The sequence below is a fragment of the Meriones unguiculatus genome, chromosome 15 (genome assembly GCF_030254825.1).
Source record: "Meriones unguiculatus strain TT.TT164.6M chromosome 15, Bangor_MerUng_6.1, whole genome shotgun sequence".
Classification (NCBI taxonomy): domain Eukaryota; kingdom Metazoa; phylum Chordata; class Mammalia; order Rodentia; family Muridae; genus Meriones; species Meriones unguiculatus.
In genome coordinates this window covers 78,479,852-78,499,438 of record NC_083362.1, presented here as the reverse complement: position 1 = coordinate 78,499,438, position 19,587 = coordinate 78,479,852, and the positions used below count along the sequence as shown (strand labels likewise).

The window sequence follows — 19,587 nt, the reverse complement described above, 5'->3', positions numbered from 1 at the left end:
CCAGAACTCAGAGGCAGAGGCAGTCAGATCTCTGAGTTTGAGGCCAGCTTGGTCTATAGAGGTAGTTACAGGATAGCCAGGGACTACACAGAGAAACCCTGTCTCAAAAATATTCAAATAAATAAAATAAACTTAGGGCTCAAAACTAAAACCTTTTAGAGTAGAGACCAGACTTCAGTGTTTACTACCATATAACTCATTTAATTAACTAAAACAAGTAAACACCTAAAACAAGACTCTTCCAGATCAGAAAAGCAGCCACTGACTGACCTTTGAACAACCAAATACCACATCCATAAGTGTCAAGACTATATGATCATATATATATATAATCTTAAGTATAATAATCAGGAAGGGGATACGTTGATGGAGGTTCACAAGAATCCATCCAAAGAAAGTGACATTTCAGCAGATTCCTGAAAGATAAATAAGATTTAGCTACAAAATAAGTGTTGGAAGAAACAGGGAGGGAGGGAGGGAGGGAGGCAGAGGTAGGTGGATCTCTGTGAGTTTGAGGCCAGCCTGGTCTACAAAGCAAGTCCAGGATAGCCAAGGCTACACAGAGAAACCCTGTCTCAAAAAACTAAAAACAGAAAGAAGGAAGGAAAGAAAGAAAGAAAAAAGAAAGAGAAAGAAAGGAAGGAAGGAAGAAAGGGAGAGAGAGAGAGAGAGAGAGAGAGAGAGAAAGAAAGAAAGAAAGAAAGAAAGAAAGAAAGAAAGAAAAAGAAAGAGGAATGTGTGAGTTTATTAGCTAGGGGTTTTTATTGCTGTCACAAAACATCATGACCAAAAGCAACTTGGGGAAAAAAGGTATTTGACCTTTTTTAAACCTTTTATAAACCTTACAGTTTATAGTCAGCCCATCATCCAGAAGGAATTAGGCAGGAACTCAACGCAGAAACTGGGAGGCAGAAACTGAAGCAAAGGCAATGGAGGAGCACTACTTACTGGGCTGCTCCTCACGGTTTGCTTAGTCTGTAAGAACAACGCAGGACCATCTGCTCAGAAGTGGGGCTATCCACAATGGCATGGGCCCATTCACATCAATCATTAATGAAGAAAATGTACCATAGGCTTGCTCTCAGGCCAACTGTGTGGTGGCATTCTCTCAGTTAAGGTTCCTTCTTCTCAGATGATTGTAGCTTGTGCCAACTTGACAAAAAATAGCCAGCGTAGTAAGACATGAAAAGTTGGGGATTCCAGGATGTGCTGGTGTCTGTGTTCAGAGGATAAAAAGTGAGAGGCTACAATACAAGTCCCAGGAAGTGCTGGGCAACAGTGGCACACACATTTAATCCCAGCACTTGGGAGGCAGAGGCAGACGGATCTCTGTGAGTTCAAGTCCAGCCTGCTCTACAAAGAGAGTTCCAGGATAGCTAGGGCTAGACAGAGAAACCCTGTCTCAAAAACCTACAAAACCTAAAAAAACAAAACAAAAAATTAACAACAACCAACCAACCAACCAACCAAACAAACAAACAAACAAAAAAACCCGGAATCCCCAAAGGAAGGCACTGTGAGATCAAAGAGCTTCACAGGCTACCTTAGTAAACCTATATTATATTCTGTGTGCAAGAAGAGAAGAAGCCATTGAAAGGCTGTGACCAGATGACTGGCATGCTGATCAAAGACTGAGAAGGGAACGGGCTGGAAGTATGACTTGAACTTGCAACCTCTAGCTCTTGGAGGTAAGACTGGTTTTAAGGGCAATGATGAAGAGTCAGATAATACTAACATGGCTCCTCCTAATCTGTAACTGGTATGCAAAAACGATAACCAAAAACTGGCTATGCTAGTCTAACAGTAACTGTGCATAAGGAGAAAAAGAAAAAGCAAACAATTATCCTAGCCTAGTATTAGCCACTATCAAAGATAGGCTAAGGTACTATAAGAGCAAGCAAGAACTTCTCCACAAGACTGATATAATAGATCCAGCCAGAGATAAAACATAAAATATTGATTTAGTATTAAAAAACTATACAATGTAATTTATATAATATCAATAGACTAAAAGAAATGCAAATGACCAGGCTGTGGTGATGTATCACTTGAGTCCTAGCACCCAGGAGGCAGACAGGTCTGAGTTTAAGACCAACCTGGTCTACACAGTGAGTTGTAGGCCAGACCCTTTCTCAAAACAGAAAGTAATAAAGAATTCCAATTAATGCAAAAATCTGGCAAATTTAAAATGGTTTTAAAGAGAAGCAGAGAGCTCTCACTTAACTAGAACAGATGGCAGCTTCTTAACATGTTAAAGGCATCTACAAGACCCAACAACAAACAATATACTTATGTATAAAACTGTAAATGTTTTGCCTTAAGATTAAGAACAGGACTTTAGTCCTCAGAGAAATGCAAATCAAACGACTCTGAGATTCCATCTTACAGCTGTCAGAATGTCTAAGATCAAAAACTCAAGTGACAGAACATACTGGCAAGGATGTGGAGAAAGGGAACCCTCCTCCATTGCTGGCTGGAGTGCAAACTTGTACAGCCACTTTGGAAATCAATCTGGAGGTTTCTCAGAAAATTTGGAATAGCTCTCCCTCAAAACCCAGCTATACCACTCCTGTCCATACACCCAAAAGATGCTCTATCATACAACAAGGACATTTGCTCAACTATATTCATAGCAGCTTTATTTGTAAGAGCCAGAAACTGGAAACAACCTAGATGTCCCTCAACTGATGAATGGATAAACTGTGGTACATTTACACAATGGAATACTACTCAGCTATTAAAAACAAGGAAATCATAAAATTTGCAGGCAAATGGATGGAACTAGAAAAGATCATCTTGAGTGAGGTAACCCAGACCCAGAAAGACGCACATGGTAGGTACTCACTTATAAGCAGATATTAGACTTATAGTACAGGATAACCATACTATAACCCACAGACTCAAAGGAGCCAAGAAGGGCCCAAGGGAAGATGCCGAATCTCATTCAGAACAGGAAATAAATATCTGAAGTAGACGAGGGAGGGAACTTGGTAGGAGAAGGGATGAAAATAAATATCTGAAGTAGACAGAGGGAGGGAACTTGGTAGGAGAAGGGGTGGGGAAGGTAACCGGGGTTGAGGACAGAAGGCATGTAGAAAGAAGAAAAACCATGGCCTGGGGCATCTCTGAGACAGGCTGGGGACCTACAGCAGGATAGGCTTCTGGGAAGAAATGGGGGTGACTCCAGCAAAGTCCCTTACTAGCAAGAGACATGAAGACTGAAGAGGCCACTCGCTAATCAGACAGGACTCCAAGTAGAGGGAGGGGAACACCCATTCACCTACAAAAACTTCAACCCAAAATTTACCCTGCCTACAAGATGTGCAGGGATAAGGTCAGAGCAGAGATTGGGAGAATGTCCAACCAATGCCTGGCCACACCATGGGAGACAGCAGCTTAGCTGTCCTTTGAGAGGCTCCACCCAGCAATGGATAGAAACAAATGCTGAGACTCACAGCCAAACATTGGGTGAAGCACAGGTTGTCTTGTGGAAGTGGGAGGAAAGATATAAGGACCAGGAGGGAACAGGATCTCCACAAGAAAACCAACAGAGCCAACTAACCTGGGCCTAGGGTGACTTGCAGAGACTGAAACACCAACCAAAGGTGCTGTATGGACTAGATCTAGGCACCCTACACATATGGACAGCCTGGTCTTCATGTGGGTTCCCTAGCAAGGGGAGTAGGGGTTGTCTTTGACAAAGACTTGCTTGCATGCGTTTTGATCACTTGCCCCTGGTGATGCTGCCTTGCCAGGCCACTGTGGTAGAGGATATGTTCAGTCCTGATATGATGTGCTAGGATGGGGAGGGGGTTCTCCTTTATGGAGGTGGAGTTGAGGGGGGAATACTGGAAAGAAGGAAGGAGGGTGGGACCATGGGAATGGGAGGAGAGGAAGGTGGGGACTACAACTGGGATGTAAAGCGAATAAATAAATAAATAAATAAATAAATAACTTTTACTAATAAAAAAGATTAAGAACAAGACAATATCTTCTCTCAGCATGTGTGTTTAAAACAACATTAAAAGCTATAAACAATGCAATGATACAATGACTTTTTTTCACAGATAATCTGATCCTGTTTGTTGGAATACTAAGGAATGCAAAAGGCCAATAGGAAAAAGAAAGTGTTTTCAGCAAGTTGTGTCAATTCGCAGAAGCTGTCACAATTCTTTATCTGAGAAGCAGAAACCATACTTTGTAAATTTTGCCGTGATGTCTTTTGTCAGTGTTTTTGATAGTTATAGATTCCACTAATTCTCTAAGTATATTTAAGTGTAGGTGTTCTAGGTCTCCATGGACACCTTGGTTTACTGTATTTAATCTTGGTGGGACTTCCACGTAAGTAGGGTACTTTGAGTGTGATGGAGCCTTTCATGGCTTTTGGTGAGCTTAACTCAGGGTTCTGGAGTTCTAGATATTCAACCACCAGCAAAGTCTCCCAGAGGCAAGTGGCTTCTGAGTTCACTCTCTCAAGCCCAAGAAGCATATAAAAATCTGGACTAGAAGTAAGAACACAAATGTTAATTTATTTTAAAAAAGAAGAAAGAACTCCGAAGAATGGGAGGGGCTCCAGCTGAGTAATGGCTTTTTTAAACAGTCTCACTCTAGCTCAGGCTGGTCTCTAAGTAGTGGTATGCCCTCTGAGTGCTGGGACACAGATCTGCTATACTACCAGATCTGCTATTACTTTAATTTGTATTTAATATTATAGGTGAGTTTGAGTTGAGTGTCACTGTTTGGACATACAGTGAATTCTATGCCAACTTCAGCTATATTATAAAAGGGTATCTCAAAACCAAAACTAAACCAAATCAAAACCAGACAGACAGACAGATAAGATCACTGAGGTCAATATAGTTCTTACTGCTACAAACTTGATAACACCTCTAGATGAAACTAAGATGCTTTAAAATCATACAAATAAGCTTTTGTTCTCATCTCGTGCCACCTCTTCAGGGTCTTTATGGCTAGAAGAAGCACTGTTTTGTTTTTGCTTTTTCCCAGCTCCTCATGCCCTTGCACTGTAGAAGCTCTTTCTGCTTGTGCTGACTCAGGTCAGAAACAGGGCTCTCCTTGACTGACTCACACTTTGTTCTTACAATCTGTCTCAGGAGCGATTTCCTAAATGCCACACCCACTCAGATGGCTGGAATTAAAATGCTCAAGAATGTGGAGAAATCAGAATCCTTTTAACACTGCTGTTGGCAATGAAAGAGTAGTACCACAGCTTTGGAAAACAGATTGGTGAGTCCTCAAAATGACTAAACCTTGGGGTTACCAGATGATGTTGCAATTTGGTTTCCTTGTCAGTTGCCATGGAACTTACAACATATGCTCACATAAAATCATTTACATGAATAAATTCATAAGCAGCATTATTTACAGACAAATGGTATTTATTTTTAGCTATGGTATATTTTTTTAGCTATAAAGAAAAACCAAAAAATAAAAATCAAACAAACAAAGACAATGGAAACAGTGGATCCTATCAGAATTTCAGGTGGAAGTCATCTTAGATTTACTATTTCCAAGCACTCTGCTGTGTAGTTGCCAAAGCAACTCTAGGTTACTTGAATAAGTACACAGCATACAGTCTTATAAGAACCTGGTACAGAATTACTTGACTTGAGAACACAGAAGAAAACATACTTTAAAACCCATGCCTCTTACCTCAACGTCAAACACTTCCACAGTGCTGTCCAGCAGCTTCACTCTGATGCACAGCTGTTTCTCCTGCATCCTGGGTGAGAGGGTCTGCTCTGGCTCTAGGGTACTGACTCCCACTGAGGTCGTTTGGCCACCCAAGCGTGTCCCTGAAGTCGGTAAAACTCTGTATGTTCCTTCTATCTCCCCCATTCTTCATTAGTTGAAAGTAGAGGAAACAGTAAAACAAAAACACACTAAATAACTACATTATTTAGATAGTAAAACGATTTTTAGTAAACAAACAAACAAACAAAACGTTGGGTTCATAGAAACCCTCAATATCTTGTATTAAAGTTTTGAGTCTTAAATTACATTAAAATAAGGAATATAAAGTTTTTCAAAATGAATAAAACCCTTAAAGATTTTCCAAGGTGCTCTGAGCCAGGGACATAGATTAACTCACTGAACCTTCAGCCATTCATGAGTGACATCATTACCACTCACATGGGAGAAGGAGAAAACCCATAGCTATCTCTCTTCCCAGTGCTGCTGACTAACCAGTGTGTCTCCATCCTTCAGTCTAGTCATGTGTGCTAACAATCTGCTCTAAGTGCTAGACAGTGTTCTTTCTAGTAAAAGTAATAGGATAGCATCAACATGTGTTTGGCATCTTCACAGTAATCTGAAGCAACCATGGACCTGTCTTTTACAGTGGCTCAGCACTACTAGGGATGAAGCTGAAGTACATGAAAACAGCCAGACTCGTCTTTGCCAGCTTTGTACTCCATTTATTTTGTGGGGTAGAGCAGTTGCCACTGGTCATATGGGAGGAAATCTGTGGCACCAACTGGTGAATCTAGACATCTGCCCCACATTATTCTCAAAGTGTGTCCCACCTCAAACCCACGACAAAACACTGTTATCACTATGCATGACCATCTAACAAATGACACTAAAGATCCAAAAGGATCAGAATCATTTTCAATCCTCCCTGTTGCACTAAAGGAAAAGCCTGTTTTTAAGCTGTTAAATCCAATAGGTAATTTCCTCACTGTTTCTAACAAAGGGCAAGCTAAGTATCAGCTAGAATTACTATTTGTGGAAAATTTCCTTCTTAAATATATTTATGGTTGAGTTCTAGAGGAGTCTGGTCTATATGGGATCTTCTCTAAAACAACAAACAAAACAAAACTAAGCAAGCTGGGTGTGGGGACTTAGGTGGCAGAGGCAAAAGACTCTGAATCTGAAGCCAGCCTGGTCTTCAGAGTGAACTTACCTTAAAAAAGAAACAAAATAAAACAAGAAAAATATTTAACAGTAAAACAACATAACAAAAGATACAGGCCAAAGTGGTGGAAATGAGACACAAACATCAGATGTTAAACCAATAAAAAATGAAGTCTGCAAAACTTACTTTATGTCTCTTAAATAACTGCAAATGTCTTCTGCTAACTGTAGTAACCTTTTAAACTTGGGCTGGGGCTGTAGCTCAGTGGCAGAATGTCGGCTCAGAGCTACACAAGGGTCTGAGTTCTTCAGCACTAAGAAAACAACAACAAGCTCACTCACTTCCCAGCCCATTCTCTCATATGCCAGCCATCGCTGAGGGTCCTTTCATGTCTTCATGCATATCTTACTTTCAAGATAAACCAAACAAAGGATCTTGTAGCTTTTGAAATACATTTGAAAGCTTCATGACTCATTTCCAATGAATCCTTCTTAAAGCCACATCCCACAGGGATCTTGGTTGAAAAGTACTCCATGCATTCAGTTTATCAAAGAAGGCTAAAATCTTTTGGCAAAGTAAAACACAAGGGCCAATGAGAAGGTTCAGCAAGTAAAGACACCTTGCCAAGCATAAGCTCCATGACCTGAGCTCCATCCCAGGACTCACATGGTGGAAAAGACAGAAATGACTCGAGAAAGCCATTTTCTGACTTCCACAAGTGTGCCAAAGTACAGTGCACCCACACATATGCAAATAAATAAATATTTAAAAAATGTGAGGAGCAAAATGATGAAGTAGTACATGATTGTACCAAGTTAAATTTTCAGCTTAATTCCTACATAAAGCCAGTCCAAACCAGTGAACAGACCGACTGCTTACATGTAAAGGTCAGGTAGCTGTAGCCTACCATTCTTTGGAAGCTCTCCTGTCTGTCTGCTCCTGAGGGTAGTACCAGGTCTCATTATGTCTGCCAGCTAAGTAGTTACTTAGTATCAGTGGCATTAAAAAATCTGTACTGTCTCACTAAGAAGCATACTGTATACACCACCATAGATAAAACTGAAGACTGACCACAAGACCAATACTTAAGAGTAGTTCCCACACTTTTAACATGAGCCTTTGAAGCTCTGAGAGCTACAAACATGAACTTTTCATTTAACTTTCACACACTTTTAATAAAAATACACTTACATTAAAATGTATTTGAGACTTCTACCTTTAGGGTGCCTCGACAGTGGAAGTAGTTGAAAATACAAACAGTTACCTCTATGTTCATCAGTATTTACCAAATACTGAATCATCAAATGCTCTGCTAAAGTTTTGAGTGTGAACTGTTCCCAAAGGTCCCAGTGTTAAAGGCCTGTCTACCATCTGATGGGCTTTTGAGAAATGATTGCATTATGAGGGTTCTAACCAACCCCATAGTGAGTTAACCCACTGACAGGTTCATAATTGAATGGCAATAATGCCATCCAGTAAGGACAGCGGTTCTCAACCTGTGGACTAAACAGGGGTCACCTAAGACCATCAGAAATCACAGACATTTACATTAGTATTCATAACAGTAGCAAAATTACAGCTATGAGGTAGCAATAAAAATAAATTTATGGTTGGGGATCACCACAACATGAGGAACTGTATTAAAGGATCACAGCATTAGGAAGGTTGAGAACCACTGCCTTGCGGCCTACTTGAAGGAAGTAAGTCAGGGCTGGTCAGTGTCTTTCTGCCTTTGTTGAGGTCAGCCACTTCACTCCACCACATGCTCCCTACCATGAAGCTCTGTTTCACCACCTATGAAGCCAGAAGCAACAGGGAAGTGACTATGGACTAAAACCTGAGATGACCAAGACAAAGGCTTCTTCCATATGTGGTTTGTTACAGTGATGGGAAAATGATTAACTTAAGTTAGTTCTTCTGAAAGGTCTGTGTTTTACTCTGGTCATCACACCCAATCTTCCCTTAAATAAGGCTACAACTCTGAAAATACATAAAGTCAAAATATTTTTAGAGGCTATTTATCTAATTTTTTTACTATATAATTTTCACTTATATTTTTATATGTATTTATACAGGGACAGGATACTGTTATGCTCCCTGGCTCATGGCTCAAATCAATCCTACCTCAGCTTCCCACATGTTGGGCAATGGGCACAACACTGGGCTCAGCTTCTAAGTATGTCTATAGTGGAAAATTCTTCAGGTTTTCCATTGTATTTTTTAAAATATAAAATAGTTGCATCTAACCATGCAGTTTTAAGAAAATGAACAAGGACAACCACAAGGCCTAGAAGTACACACTAAGATGGAAAAATGTAAACAAAGGAAATGAAAGGGAAGTTATTACCACGAATAAGAGTCCCTCTCTCACTTACACAGGGCACAGGGTAAGTACTCCTAGGACACTTTATACAACAGTGAGCCACACAAGTGTGGTGACACACACATGCAACACTCGGCATCTTGGAGACTATGATGGTCACAAGACCAGCCTGCACACTGATGTTCTGTTTTAACAAGTGCTTTTAGCCGCTGAGCCATCTCTCTAGCCCTTTTTAATTTTTTGTGTAAGGCAGGTGTTTTGCCTGTATGTATGTCTGAGCACCATGTGCATACAGTATCTGAAGTCAAAAAGGGCATCAAATCTCCTGGAACTTGAATGATGGGCAGTTATGAGCCACCATATGGGTGTTGGAAAATGAGCGTGGATCTTTTTTACAAAATATATTTGTGTGTGTGTGTACCACATGTCTTTAGGAGCTTGTGTGTGAAGATCAAAAGAAAGCACTGGATCCTCTGGTACTGATGTTACAGATGGTTGTGAACCACCATGGGGGTTCTGGGACCCAAACCTATGTCTTCACAAAAAAGCAGCAAGCATGCCTTACTCCCTCCTCTCCTTTCTTCTTAAAGATTTGTTTATTTTTTTAGAGTGTTTTGTTTACACATATGTCTGTGTACCACATGCATGTTTGATTCCTGAGGAGGTCAGAGGAGGGCACTGGATTCCTGTAAGGAGTTATGGACAACTATGAGCTGTCATGTGGGTGCTGGCAATCAAACCCAGGTCCTCTGCAAGAACAAATGCTCTTAAACACAAAAACAAAATGAATGGAGCTGGAGAGATGGGTCAGGGGTTAAGAGCGCTTGTTGTTCTTGACGAGAACCTGGGCTCAGTTCCTAGCACTCACACCCAGAAGCTTACAACCATCTGAAACTTTAGTTCCAGGGGACCAGACACCCTCTTTTGGTCTCCAAAGGCACCGGCATGAGCATGTGCACAATACAAATGAATCTTTAGATATATGTGCACATATAAAATGAATCTTTAGAAAACCCTACAAAATTAAGCCATAAGTTCATCATCTCTCTCTCTCTCTCTCTCTCTCTCTCTCTCTCTATATATATATATATATATATATTCAATACAGATTTACTCTCTCCCTAGCTATAACTTTTCATTTAACACTAATGAATTTATCTACCATGAGACTAAAGACACAGAAGTGCTTGAGGGATATTAAAGCTCTCCTGTATTATGTGTCTCACTAGGGACACCTCTGAGCACTGCACTAACCTCTGTATTTCTTTTCATCTGACTCAAAGTAAGTCACAGAGCTACAGCTGAGATCCAGAGTCCTAAGACACTTTTATTCACACTGGTTTGGGTAAGCAATGACCTGGAGGCATGCTGCCGCAATTTCAAAGACAAATCTATTTGCTATTCTAATGCAGCATGAACTACCTACTTAACAAATACTCAGCTTCAAGGAGAAGTTTGAGACAGAGACTTAAGGATAAGACTTTAAGGATTAGTGTATTACTAAGTTTAGGAGAGATTAAAAGTAAAGAACTTGATAGATAACTGATAAGACAATCCCACTGTTGTGAACACTGGTTAACCTTCATCTCTGATCTCTCAACTGCTTCAGAAGCAGCATAGGCTGCTTCCTTCACTCAGTATCATTTGCTTTCGTTTGACATGAGGAAAACTGGGGGTGGGGCATGCGCCAAATCTGCCTTATGTAATATATGCTCTAACAGGAATGAACTTTAAATAAAGTTATAAATAAATAAGAAGGCTTATAAATAAGAAGGCTAGGCAGAAACATAATAAGGCCACATGTCTCTGGGAGCCTACGCATGCTCAGCTTTTGACGTGTCTCAGTACCTGCTGGAGCAGCACCCCAGAAGTCCACAAAAGGACAATGAAAAGAAACAGAAACATATAGAGGACTCAAACAACTTTCTCAGCTTTTTTTCCATGTGAATGAAATTCTTCATAGTCTCCACTCCTAAAAATATCTCTGGTAGATGGATACAATTTCCATCATTTTGTACCAGCACAAATTTTGCTGCTTTGGTTATGTTCCTATTTAAAAATAACATTTAAAAAACCCCTATGACATGTCCTTTTCTACAGTTGGAAAATTCAGCTTAAAAGCTGGCAAAGGCTGTGGGGATGGTGGTGATGTGACAGATGTCTACTCTGGTAAGGACTGCTGACGGTGGGAGGATGTATAGGAATGTGTATAAGAAAGCTTGGCACTAAAAACTGCTCTAAAAAATAAATAAGAGGGGGCTGCCAAGGAACACTTAACCCAGAAGCAAGAGTCAGCTTTGAGACTTGATCTGGCTACCACGATCCTTGCTCTCCCTGGACAAAGGCGCAATTTACTACTGTCCATAGAAAGGAGATGACTACAATGCTGTTGGGCAGTGAGCATCTGTCTTCCTTGAAGTTCTGGGTCCTAAAGGGAGAGTTAAGAAGCAAACTTCTTTATTCCCTAACCAAACAGGACAGAATACGATAATTATAACTTTCATGAAATTTGTCCAACAGGCTTCAAATCTACTCAATGTTATGAACTTAAAAAACATTTATGTTTGTGTGTGAGTTTGTATGTGGACATATTTGTGCCACAGCATGTGTCTGTGGAGGTCCTAGGACAACTGTGGGAGTAGGTTCTCTCGTTCTTTCATGCATGTTGCAAGGATGAACTCAGGTTTGGCAGCAAGCGCTTTTACTGGCTGAGCCATCTCACCAGAATAGTTTTTCATAGCTGATGATAAATAGACTCTTACCCAGTCTCTCAACCTTGCACTATACTACTGCAGTATAGCAAGAGATGGGTCCCTCATTCTGCACAACTGTTTTTTTTTTTAAATAAGTAACTAAGTAAGTTAATCAATATGCAGAAGCTGAAAAACATTGTTGGTTTTTATATTACAGGGCAAGGTTCAAAGAACTAATGAGAAACAGCTGGCTAGGCAAATGGGCAGGTGTGAACATCCACACCCTCCTATAGAGCTCCTCTCCAGACACAGCTGCACTGCCAGATGGAATCTGACATGGCCTCAGCACCACTGAAACCACACCTGCAGTCATGCCCTGCACATATGCTGACCAGTGAACCTACCAGCAAACACTGGTTTCTCAAACCTCAGGGAGACCAGTCAAGAACTTCTGATGTCAGCAGATTATTAGGACATTAAAAGGCCATGGAAGAGCTGGGGAAATGGCCCAACTGGAAATCCTATACAAGCATGAGGATTTGAGCTTGGATCCCCAGAAGCCAAATAATTCAGTTGTGCCTATTAAGTTCCTGGAAAGTGCTGGGGAAGCGGAGACAGGCAGATCCTTGGAGTTCGCTGGCTTACCAGTCTTGCTTAATTTGTAAGCTCTAAGTTTAGTGTCTCAGCCCCTTTTCTACTGCTGTAATAAAACACCATGTCCAAGGCAACTTATAAAAGAAGTTGCTTTTTCAGAGGGTTAGAGTCCATGATAGCAGAACAAAGGTGTTGGGACAGGGACAGTGGAAGAGCTTACATCTTGACTGGATGTAGAAAGAGTACGCTGGGAATGGCAAGAATCTTTTGAAACCTCAAACCCACCCCAAATGACACACTTCTTCCAAAAAGCCCACACATACTTCCTAATCTTTTTCAAACAGTCCACCAACTGGGGACTAAGTGTTCAAATATATGAGCTTCAGGGCCACTCTCATTCAAACCACATTTAGTAAGAGAGAGGTTGTTTCAAAAAAGTGAGGTGGAAAGTGACTGAAGACACCTGAAGTATATACATATATATATATATCCACATGTATATGTATGTACACCCAAAGTATGCACACATACATCATACCAACAAAAGCCAGAGTGAGACAGGCATTTGTTGGAATAAGGACAGCAGATGCCTGGTGGTAAGTTTTAGAATTATCACCAGGATCCAGTCCCAAGTCTGCTACCAACCCACATCTCTTATAAGCAGCTCAATTGTAAAATAAACTGAAAGTTCATGTGCTTTTGAAGTCAACTAATTTATAGCATTTATCAGCCAAAAATAAACTAAGCCTCATAAAGTTCTGTGATCACAGTCTTCCTTCCTGGGCATGACCAATGGGAGCTGCAGAAAGGAAGACGACCTACAGACAAACACCACAGAAAAGCAAGACAATGGTCCAAGACATTTCTTTGGACATAACTGATATTTATAACCTAACAGCTTTATTGTCACTTTGTTTCAGTATCTGGGCATTGAATAGATTTATCATTTCCTTCACTCTGTGCTTTGGACAATTGCTAGATGTTCTAATTTTATGCAAAAAAAATTCTATAACCAAAAAAAAAACCAAAACTTTTTGTGGTGGGCCTCACAAGGACTAGGCAAGTACGGTAAGCCCAGTTTAACCCCTAGGTATACCAACAGGCCACCTGCATTTTTGGCCTTTGGTTCCTTCTAGCATCTTAACCTGTCTCTCTTCTGGTATCAGCTGGAGAAAGATCTCTGCAGAATTCTAATCATGTGGGTGGCCACCTGAATAATCCAGTGTTAGCTGATTAGTACCCCTTAATTATATCTGCAAAGTGTCTTTGCTATATAATACCTTTCCGGGATGAATGCTAAGAATTAATGGCCATACCCTACATAGATATAGTTGATAGGCAGCTAGGTCCTCATATGGGTCTCCTAGTAAGGGAAATGCAGGTTTTAAATCTGGACTCACTCTTGGCTAAATGACATGGACTCCACTGCCTGCTTTTCTATCACTTTCCCCTGGTGGGGCTACCTCTCCAAGCCACAGGGGAAGAAGCAGCACTCAATCCTGATCAACTTGATATGCTGGGGTTGGCAGGTAGGGGTGGGCTCCCCTTCTCTGAGGAATGGGAAGGAGGAGATGGGGAAATAAGGAGGGCAGGCTATGACTGGCATGTAAAATGAATTAAAAAAAAAAAAGAAAGAAAGAATTAATGGCCACAAGGCCACAATCCTGTCTTAAAACACCATGACCAAAAAGAAGGTGGGGAGAAAATGGTTTATTCTGTTTACACTTCCAGAGGCACTGTTCATCACTGAAGGAAGTCAGGAGAGGAATTAAAACAGGGCAGGATCCTGGAAGCAGGAGCTGATGCAGAGGTCAAAGAGGGATGCTTCTTACGGCTTGTCTCCCCTGGCTTGCTCAGCTTGCTTTCTTATAGAACCCAGGACCACCACCCAGGGACGGCACCACCCACAACAGGCTGGGCCTTTCCTCATCAATCACTAATTAAGAAAATGCCTTACAGCCAAATCTTATGGAGATTCAATTCAAATTCAAATCAGTTGAGATTCCCTCCTTTCAGGTAACTGTAGTTTATGTGTCAAGTTGACATAAGACTAGCCAGCACACTGATAACCAAACAATTCTCAGATTAGTTCAATATTTATATCATTTCAATTTTAGTCTGTCTTTTGCTTGTGAGCATTTCCCTGGGTTTTCATATCGGAGTATCTTTGGATTATATCCTAGACTTTTAAAACACTGTGCTGTTGGAGTGTGGTCCTGTGGAGCAAACTGGTATTTCTGATAAGCCTGGCTGGATTCAGGCTTATCATCCAGTCTTCTGTAGAATACCGACTCAGTGCACTTCAGAGCCACAGATATTCCTCAGTAGAACTCTACAGCTGTCCACTTATCCTGATGCTAGCTGCAGAGGCCAGAAGAAAGCATTGGATCCCTTGGAACTAGCGTTACGGATAGTTGTGAGCTGCCGTATTGGTTTTGGGAAATGAGCTCAGGTCCTCTGGAATTGCAGCTAGTGTACTTAACTGGTGAACCATCTCTCCAGCTCCTGGGTTCTCAGTTTTTGACTTATATGCTCAATGCTGAGCTCCTAAGTCCATAAAACTTTAAGGGACAACTTTCTCAAGCTTTCTCTCTATGATCTCTCTGGTATATTTTTCTGTTCATAAGACTTCCCTTTTCAGTCCTTTAGCCAGAAATCTCGGGTTTTAGCAACCCTGCTTGCCCATGAATTATACTGTACTTTGTCTGGGATAAAGCTCCAAGAGAGAAGAGAGGAAAAAAGCAACAGCTACAGGAATGACTGAGAGACAAAGGAGGAAAATGGTGGGCTTTTCCCACTCTCCTCTGTTGTGGAAGTTTTGATTCTTGATGTGTAAACATGTTTTTGTTTTAATCCCAGGTGTGGGCTACGGGACTGATTCAGACTGTCCAGAGCAGCAAACTGTCTATCTCATGTGGGCTCTGAGAAGGGCTCTTTGCCAGCTGCAGATAGTTTAAATTTGAGGACTCTGGAGAGAGAATAATGCCAGAGCCCAGAGTGTTGTGGGGCTCCAAAGAAGGCGGCTCCTGGTGCTTCTCCCTGCTGCTCCTGGTTGCTGTTGATGCAGCATCAGGGGAAGAAGTTGGAGATCTCCTGAAATGAGGATTGACTTTGCCCCAAGGAACCCAATAACCCTAACCAGCAGGAAGTAGCTAAGGAAAACTCCAACCCCTCTCCCCACTAACCTTCTTTCCTTCCTACCTGGGGTGGGGATGGTAGAAGGGATAAGGGGTGGAGCAGGGAGGAAGAGGCTTAAGAAACTAAAACAAAATAATTTTTAAAAGTATGCCAACACTCCTCTGGATCCCAAACTAGAAGGCTTCTCTGTAGTTCTCCCTATCCCTACCAGGAGTCCATCTCCAGGTTCTGAATATTCTGATAGCAGGTCGGGGGACAGTGGAGGGAAAGCAGGAGCTCTCTGTTGATAGAGTGGTGCTCCAAATTCTGGCCTTCATCTCCACTGCTCATTTGCTTCCAGAGTCCTCAACAGCTACATCATGCACACATCCAAATGTTTCAGCCAATGAGTGGGAGGGCCAGAATGCAGTGTGCATCCTACAACTCCCAGAAACTAAGTTCCACCCTCACACATTTTAAACCAGGAACCAAAATAAACCCATCATCCCTTAAAAAACAACTTCAAAAATGTTTATGCTGGCACTCACTGAGAGAGGGTAAAGGACTAATTTTTACTCTTTTTTTCAATGTAAAATTCTTTACCAACTGCTTACAGTAATAAATGTATGCTGCCTTTAAATTACACAGCTTCCTGAAAACACCTGTAATGGCTTGTTTCAAGTTTTTACTAATGGCTGCCAACCTTCCAGAGGAGAAGGGGGAGGAAAAGGGGAACTATTGCCTCTTGTCTAAGAATTATAGTTTCTCTTGTTTTGTTTTTCTGAAACATTTCAATTAAAAAGTTGGGTGTGGTGGTGCTTGCAGTTGGATCTCTGTGTTTGAGTGCAGCCTGGGCTACAGAGTGAATTTTAGGACAGCCAGGGTTACACAGAGAAACCCTGTCTCCCTCTCTCCCACCAAAAAAATAAATAAATATAAATAAATAAATAAATCCCTTTAACGCTGGGATTGATTTATTACTCATATACTGTGGTCCGTTCTCCACTGCTTTCCATAATAACTAAAACTGAAGAAACTGTAACTTTAATAAAAAACATAAACTACTTAGTAAAGCCTTGTAAGTTCATTTCCTCCTTCCCAAACAAATTTCTGCTAGCCAATGAAAATGCACTTAGGATCTTCACACACTACTAGTTTATTTGGCATCAAGAATGGGGTGGAAAACTGTCCCAATCAAAGTAACCTGATGATAAAAAACTAGTCTGGCTCAGGTTTCTCTCACATGGACCGCTTCCAAGGTACTGGTAAGGCCCCAAGCAGAGTGTTCCTGTGGTCATATGTTTCTTTAAAATTTACCAAAATTCTGATTGTAATCGCTTATGGTTGTTGGATCTTTCCACTGTAACCTTGCTGTGCCATTCTTCCCTGTGAGAAGGGAGCTTGGAGGAGCAGCTGGCATTTCAGAGGGCCAGCTAAGAAAGCACATTTAAGTTTCCTGTAGTTAGTTTTGTGTACATTCAAATGAGATGAGCTCCTAGAATCATACATTATGTATCTTACCAATAAAATTTTATCAGCTATTCTAGAGGAATGAATTCAATTTTTCACACCCTGTGTGGCCCTAGGAGCTATGTGATAAGGTCTTAAGGCAACACAAATGGGTCTAATGGTATCTGGAATGGACAAGAAACAAGACTGAAATTCAAGGAGCCAGAAGCTCTTTTTCCAGAAAATATATCAATAGATTTGTTAAACTCTAGGCTGAGTTCAGCTTTCAGAAGACAAAGTACAAGTCTTACCAATCAGAGAAGCAGGAAATGATGTAGAACTACAACTGTAAATACAACTTAGATGTAACTGTACAAAACAGAATAAAATTTGTCCATTCCCCCCCCCCCCCGCCACCCGGGGATACAAAGCTGTTTGTGCACCATTAGAAAATATACCTATTGTGAAATCAAAAATTATGTATCCTACTAATAAATATTTATCAGCTATTCTAGAGGAATGAAGTATATTTTCTCACTGTCAAGAAAAGGAAACTAAAAATAATGAGCTAAGAGAAAAAGGATTCTACGTCAGATAATTAAAGTTTCTTTCCTTCTCTCCAAACAGGGTCTCATGTACCCCAGACTGTCTTTGATAACACTGACTTCCGCTTTTCCTGTCTCTACCACCCAGCTGAGATTATGGGATGGATCACTATGTCAGGTTTCTGTGACACTAAGGATCAAACTCAGGGCTTTGTGTATTCTAGGAAAGCACTTGCTCATTATAAATTCAGTAACATTCCTAGCTTCTTGTTCTCATACTAAACCAATGTTTATTTAATGAATTAACTTTTATTTGTATTTTTTTACACTTTAATTTTTGTGTGCACACCATTTCATTTTTAAGGTTAAAGGAATATTTAAAGTATATTTCCCAGGATCAAAATAGTTAAAATTATGCTTTGAGGAGGGACAGGAATGAGCTTGACAAAGAATGTTCACTGGCCAAGTGTACTTACTTAACCACCTAACTGATACAAGGTTTGCTTATCACATTATTTTTTAAAAGTGGGATTTCAAAAATCAAAACATTACATACTGGTAGTTGCTTTCCAAAAGTAGTAGACCACAATTGTCCCTAACATAAACGTGAGAAAATCACAACACTGGGTTTTATCATATGAAGTTCTATGGGATCCTCAGATTTTCAGCTTTCATTGATAAAGTAAAACCCTTATCTCAACAGATAACTAGAAAGGACTCTGTACATAATGATCTTGAGAACAGACTAACATCACCCAGCTGGTCAATGTGTCCTAGCTGCACGCCTAGCATGGCAGGACAGTACAAAGATCACGAAAGGAGAATGCAACTATGAATGTAACCTGAAATGGCAGGCAGAATTTAGAGAAACCTGTTAACATCCGAATACAGAAGGTGTTCATATGACTTGAAGAAGGAAACTGACAAATAGACTTAAATAGTGTCCCATAGAATTACCTATGGACGACTATCTGCTTAGGCAATCCAGTTCACATCCTTCCCTCCAATAGGGATAACTCTGTAGAATCACTACTTCAACTGTTCTTACAAATATCCAGGGTTGGCCTGACTACCTTGTAGAGGAATGTTAATTCAGAACATGACTGTTCTGGCCAGAGATCCCATCCAAAGACCTTCTCTGACTGTGTGATCTGGCTGGAATACAAATATGCCTTTAATCCAGGAGACAGAGAGGAGCAGAACTGAGTTCAAGGCCAGCCTGATATAGAGGAAGTTTCAGGTAAAGAAAAGTCTAGGTCGAGGCACAGTGGTACAGGCCTTTAATCCCAAAGAAGGTAAAGATAGTTTGTAGAAGAAGCACTCATGTTTGAAAGTGATGTTTACCTGTGTGGCAAAAAAGGTGACCATTGGAGAAAGATTTGACAGAATAGGATACACCCACCTCTCACGAGAAGAGAGCAGAAAGGTAAGCTATTTAAGAGGTAATGCAGGAGGTGGGGGGGATACAGAGAAAGAGAAAGGGAAAGCAGTTTTTGCTGGGACATTAATACAGAGACAGGTTGCAGAGGGAGAACTCAGGTGAAGACTGAGCCAGAAAAGGAGCCAGAAGAGCAGAGTTGTAGAGTTTGAGGCCAAATGGGCCTTGAGAAAAGCCAGAGTGAATAAGTTAGTTGAGAGAAGAGTTTAAGGCAGAACAGCTGAGTTGAACAAGACAGCCCAGAGCTCAGTAAGACCAAAAAAAGTGTGAGCTTATTCAGCAGTAAGTCTTGAGGCTGAAAATATTCTAGGCCTAGATTCGACTGTATAGAGGCTACAAGCTTCCAGGTTGTACAAGGCCCAGGTTGGCAGACAGAGTCAGTAAGCCTCTTAGACAACACTGAACCAGGAGAATAAAAGTTCCTTTTACACTACCTTTTAGTCAGGTTGTTCTTTGACTAGACAGTAACCATAACTGAAGTTCATTAAGTACCTACTGGATGCAGGGCATCTTAGCAGCTTTTAAAAACAAATTCTTAGTCATCACAACAA

The 19,587-nt window shown here is 40.8% G+C and overlaps 1 protein-coding gene across 3 annotated transcripts in view; it reads right to left on the bottom strand.

Annotated features, from left to right (window-relative positions):
- Farp2 (FERM, ARH/RhoGEF and pleckstrin domain protein 2) overlaps positions 1-19,587 on the bottom strand; it is a 103,185-nt gene that overhangs the window by 82,033 nt on the left and 1,565 nt on the right. For 2 of the 3 annotated variants that reach the window (XM_060368914.1, XM_060368916.1), the window contains exons 2-3: positions 7,064-7,190; positions 5,674-5,860 (exon numbers count right to left, since the gene is read on the bottom strand). In XM_060368914.1, the coding sequence (XP_060224897.1) occupies positions 5,674-5,859 (186 nt within the window). In that variant the 5' untranslated portion in view covers position 5,860; positions 7,064-7,190. The remainder of the gene's footprint in view (positions 1-5,673; positions 5,861-7,063; positions 7,191-19,587) is intronic. The other variant, XM_060368915.1, reaches the window with a different exon arrangement.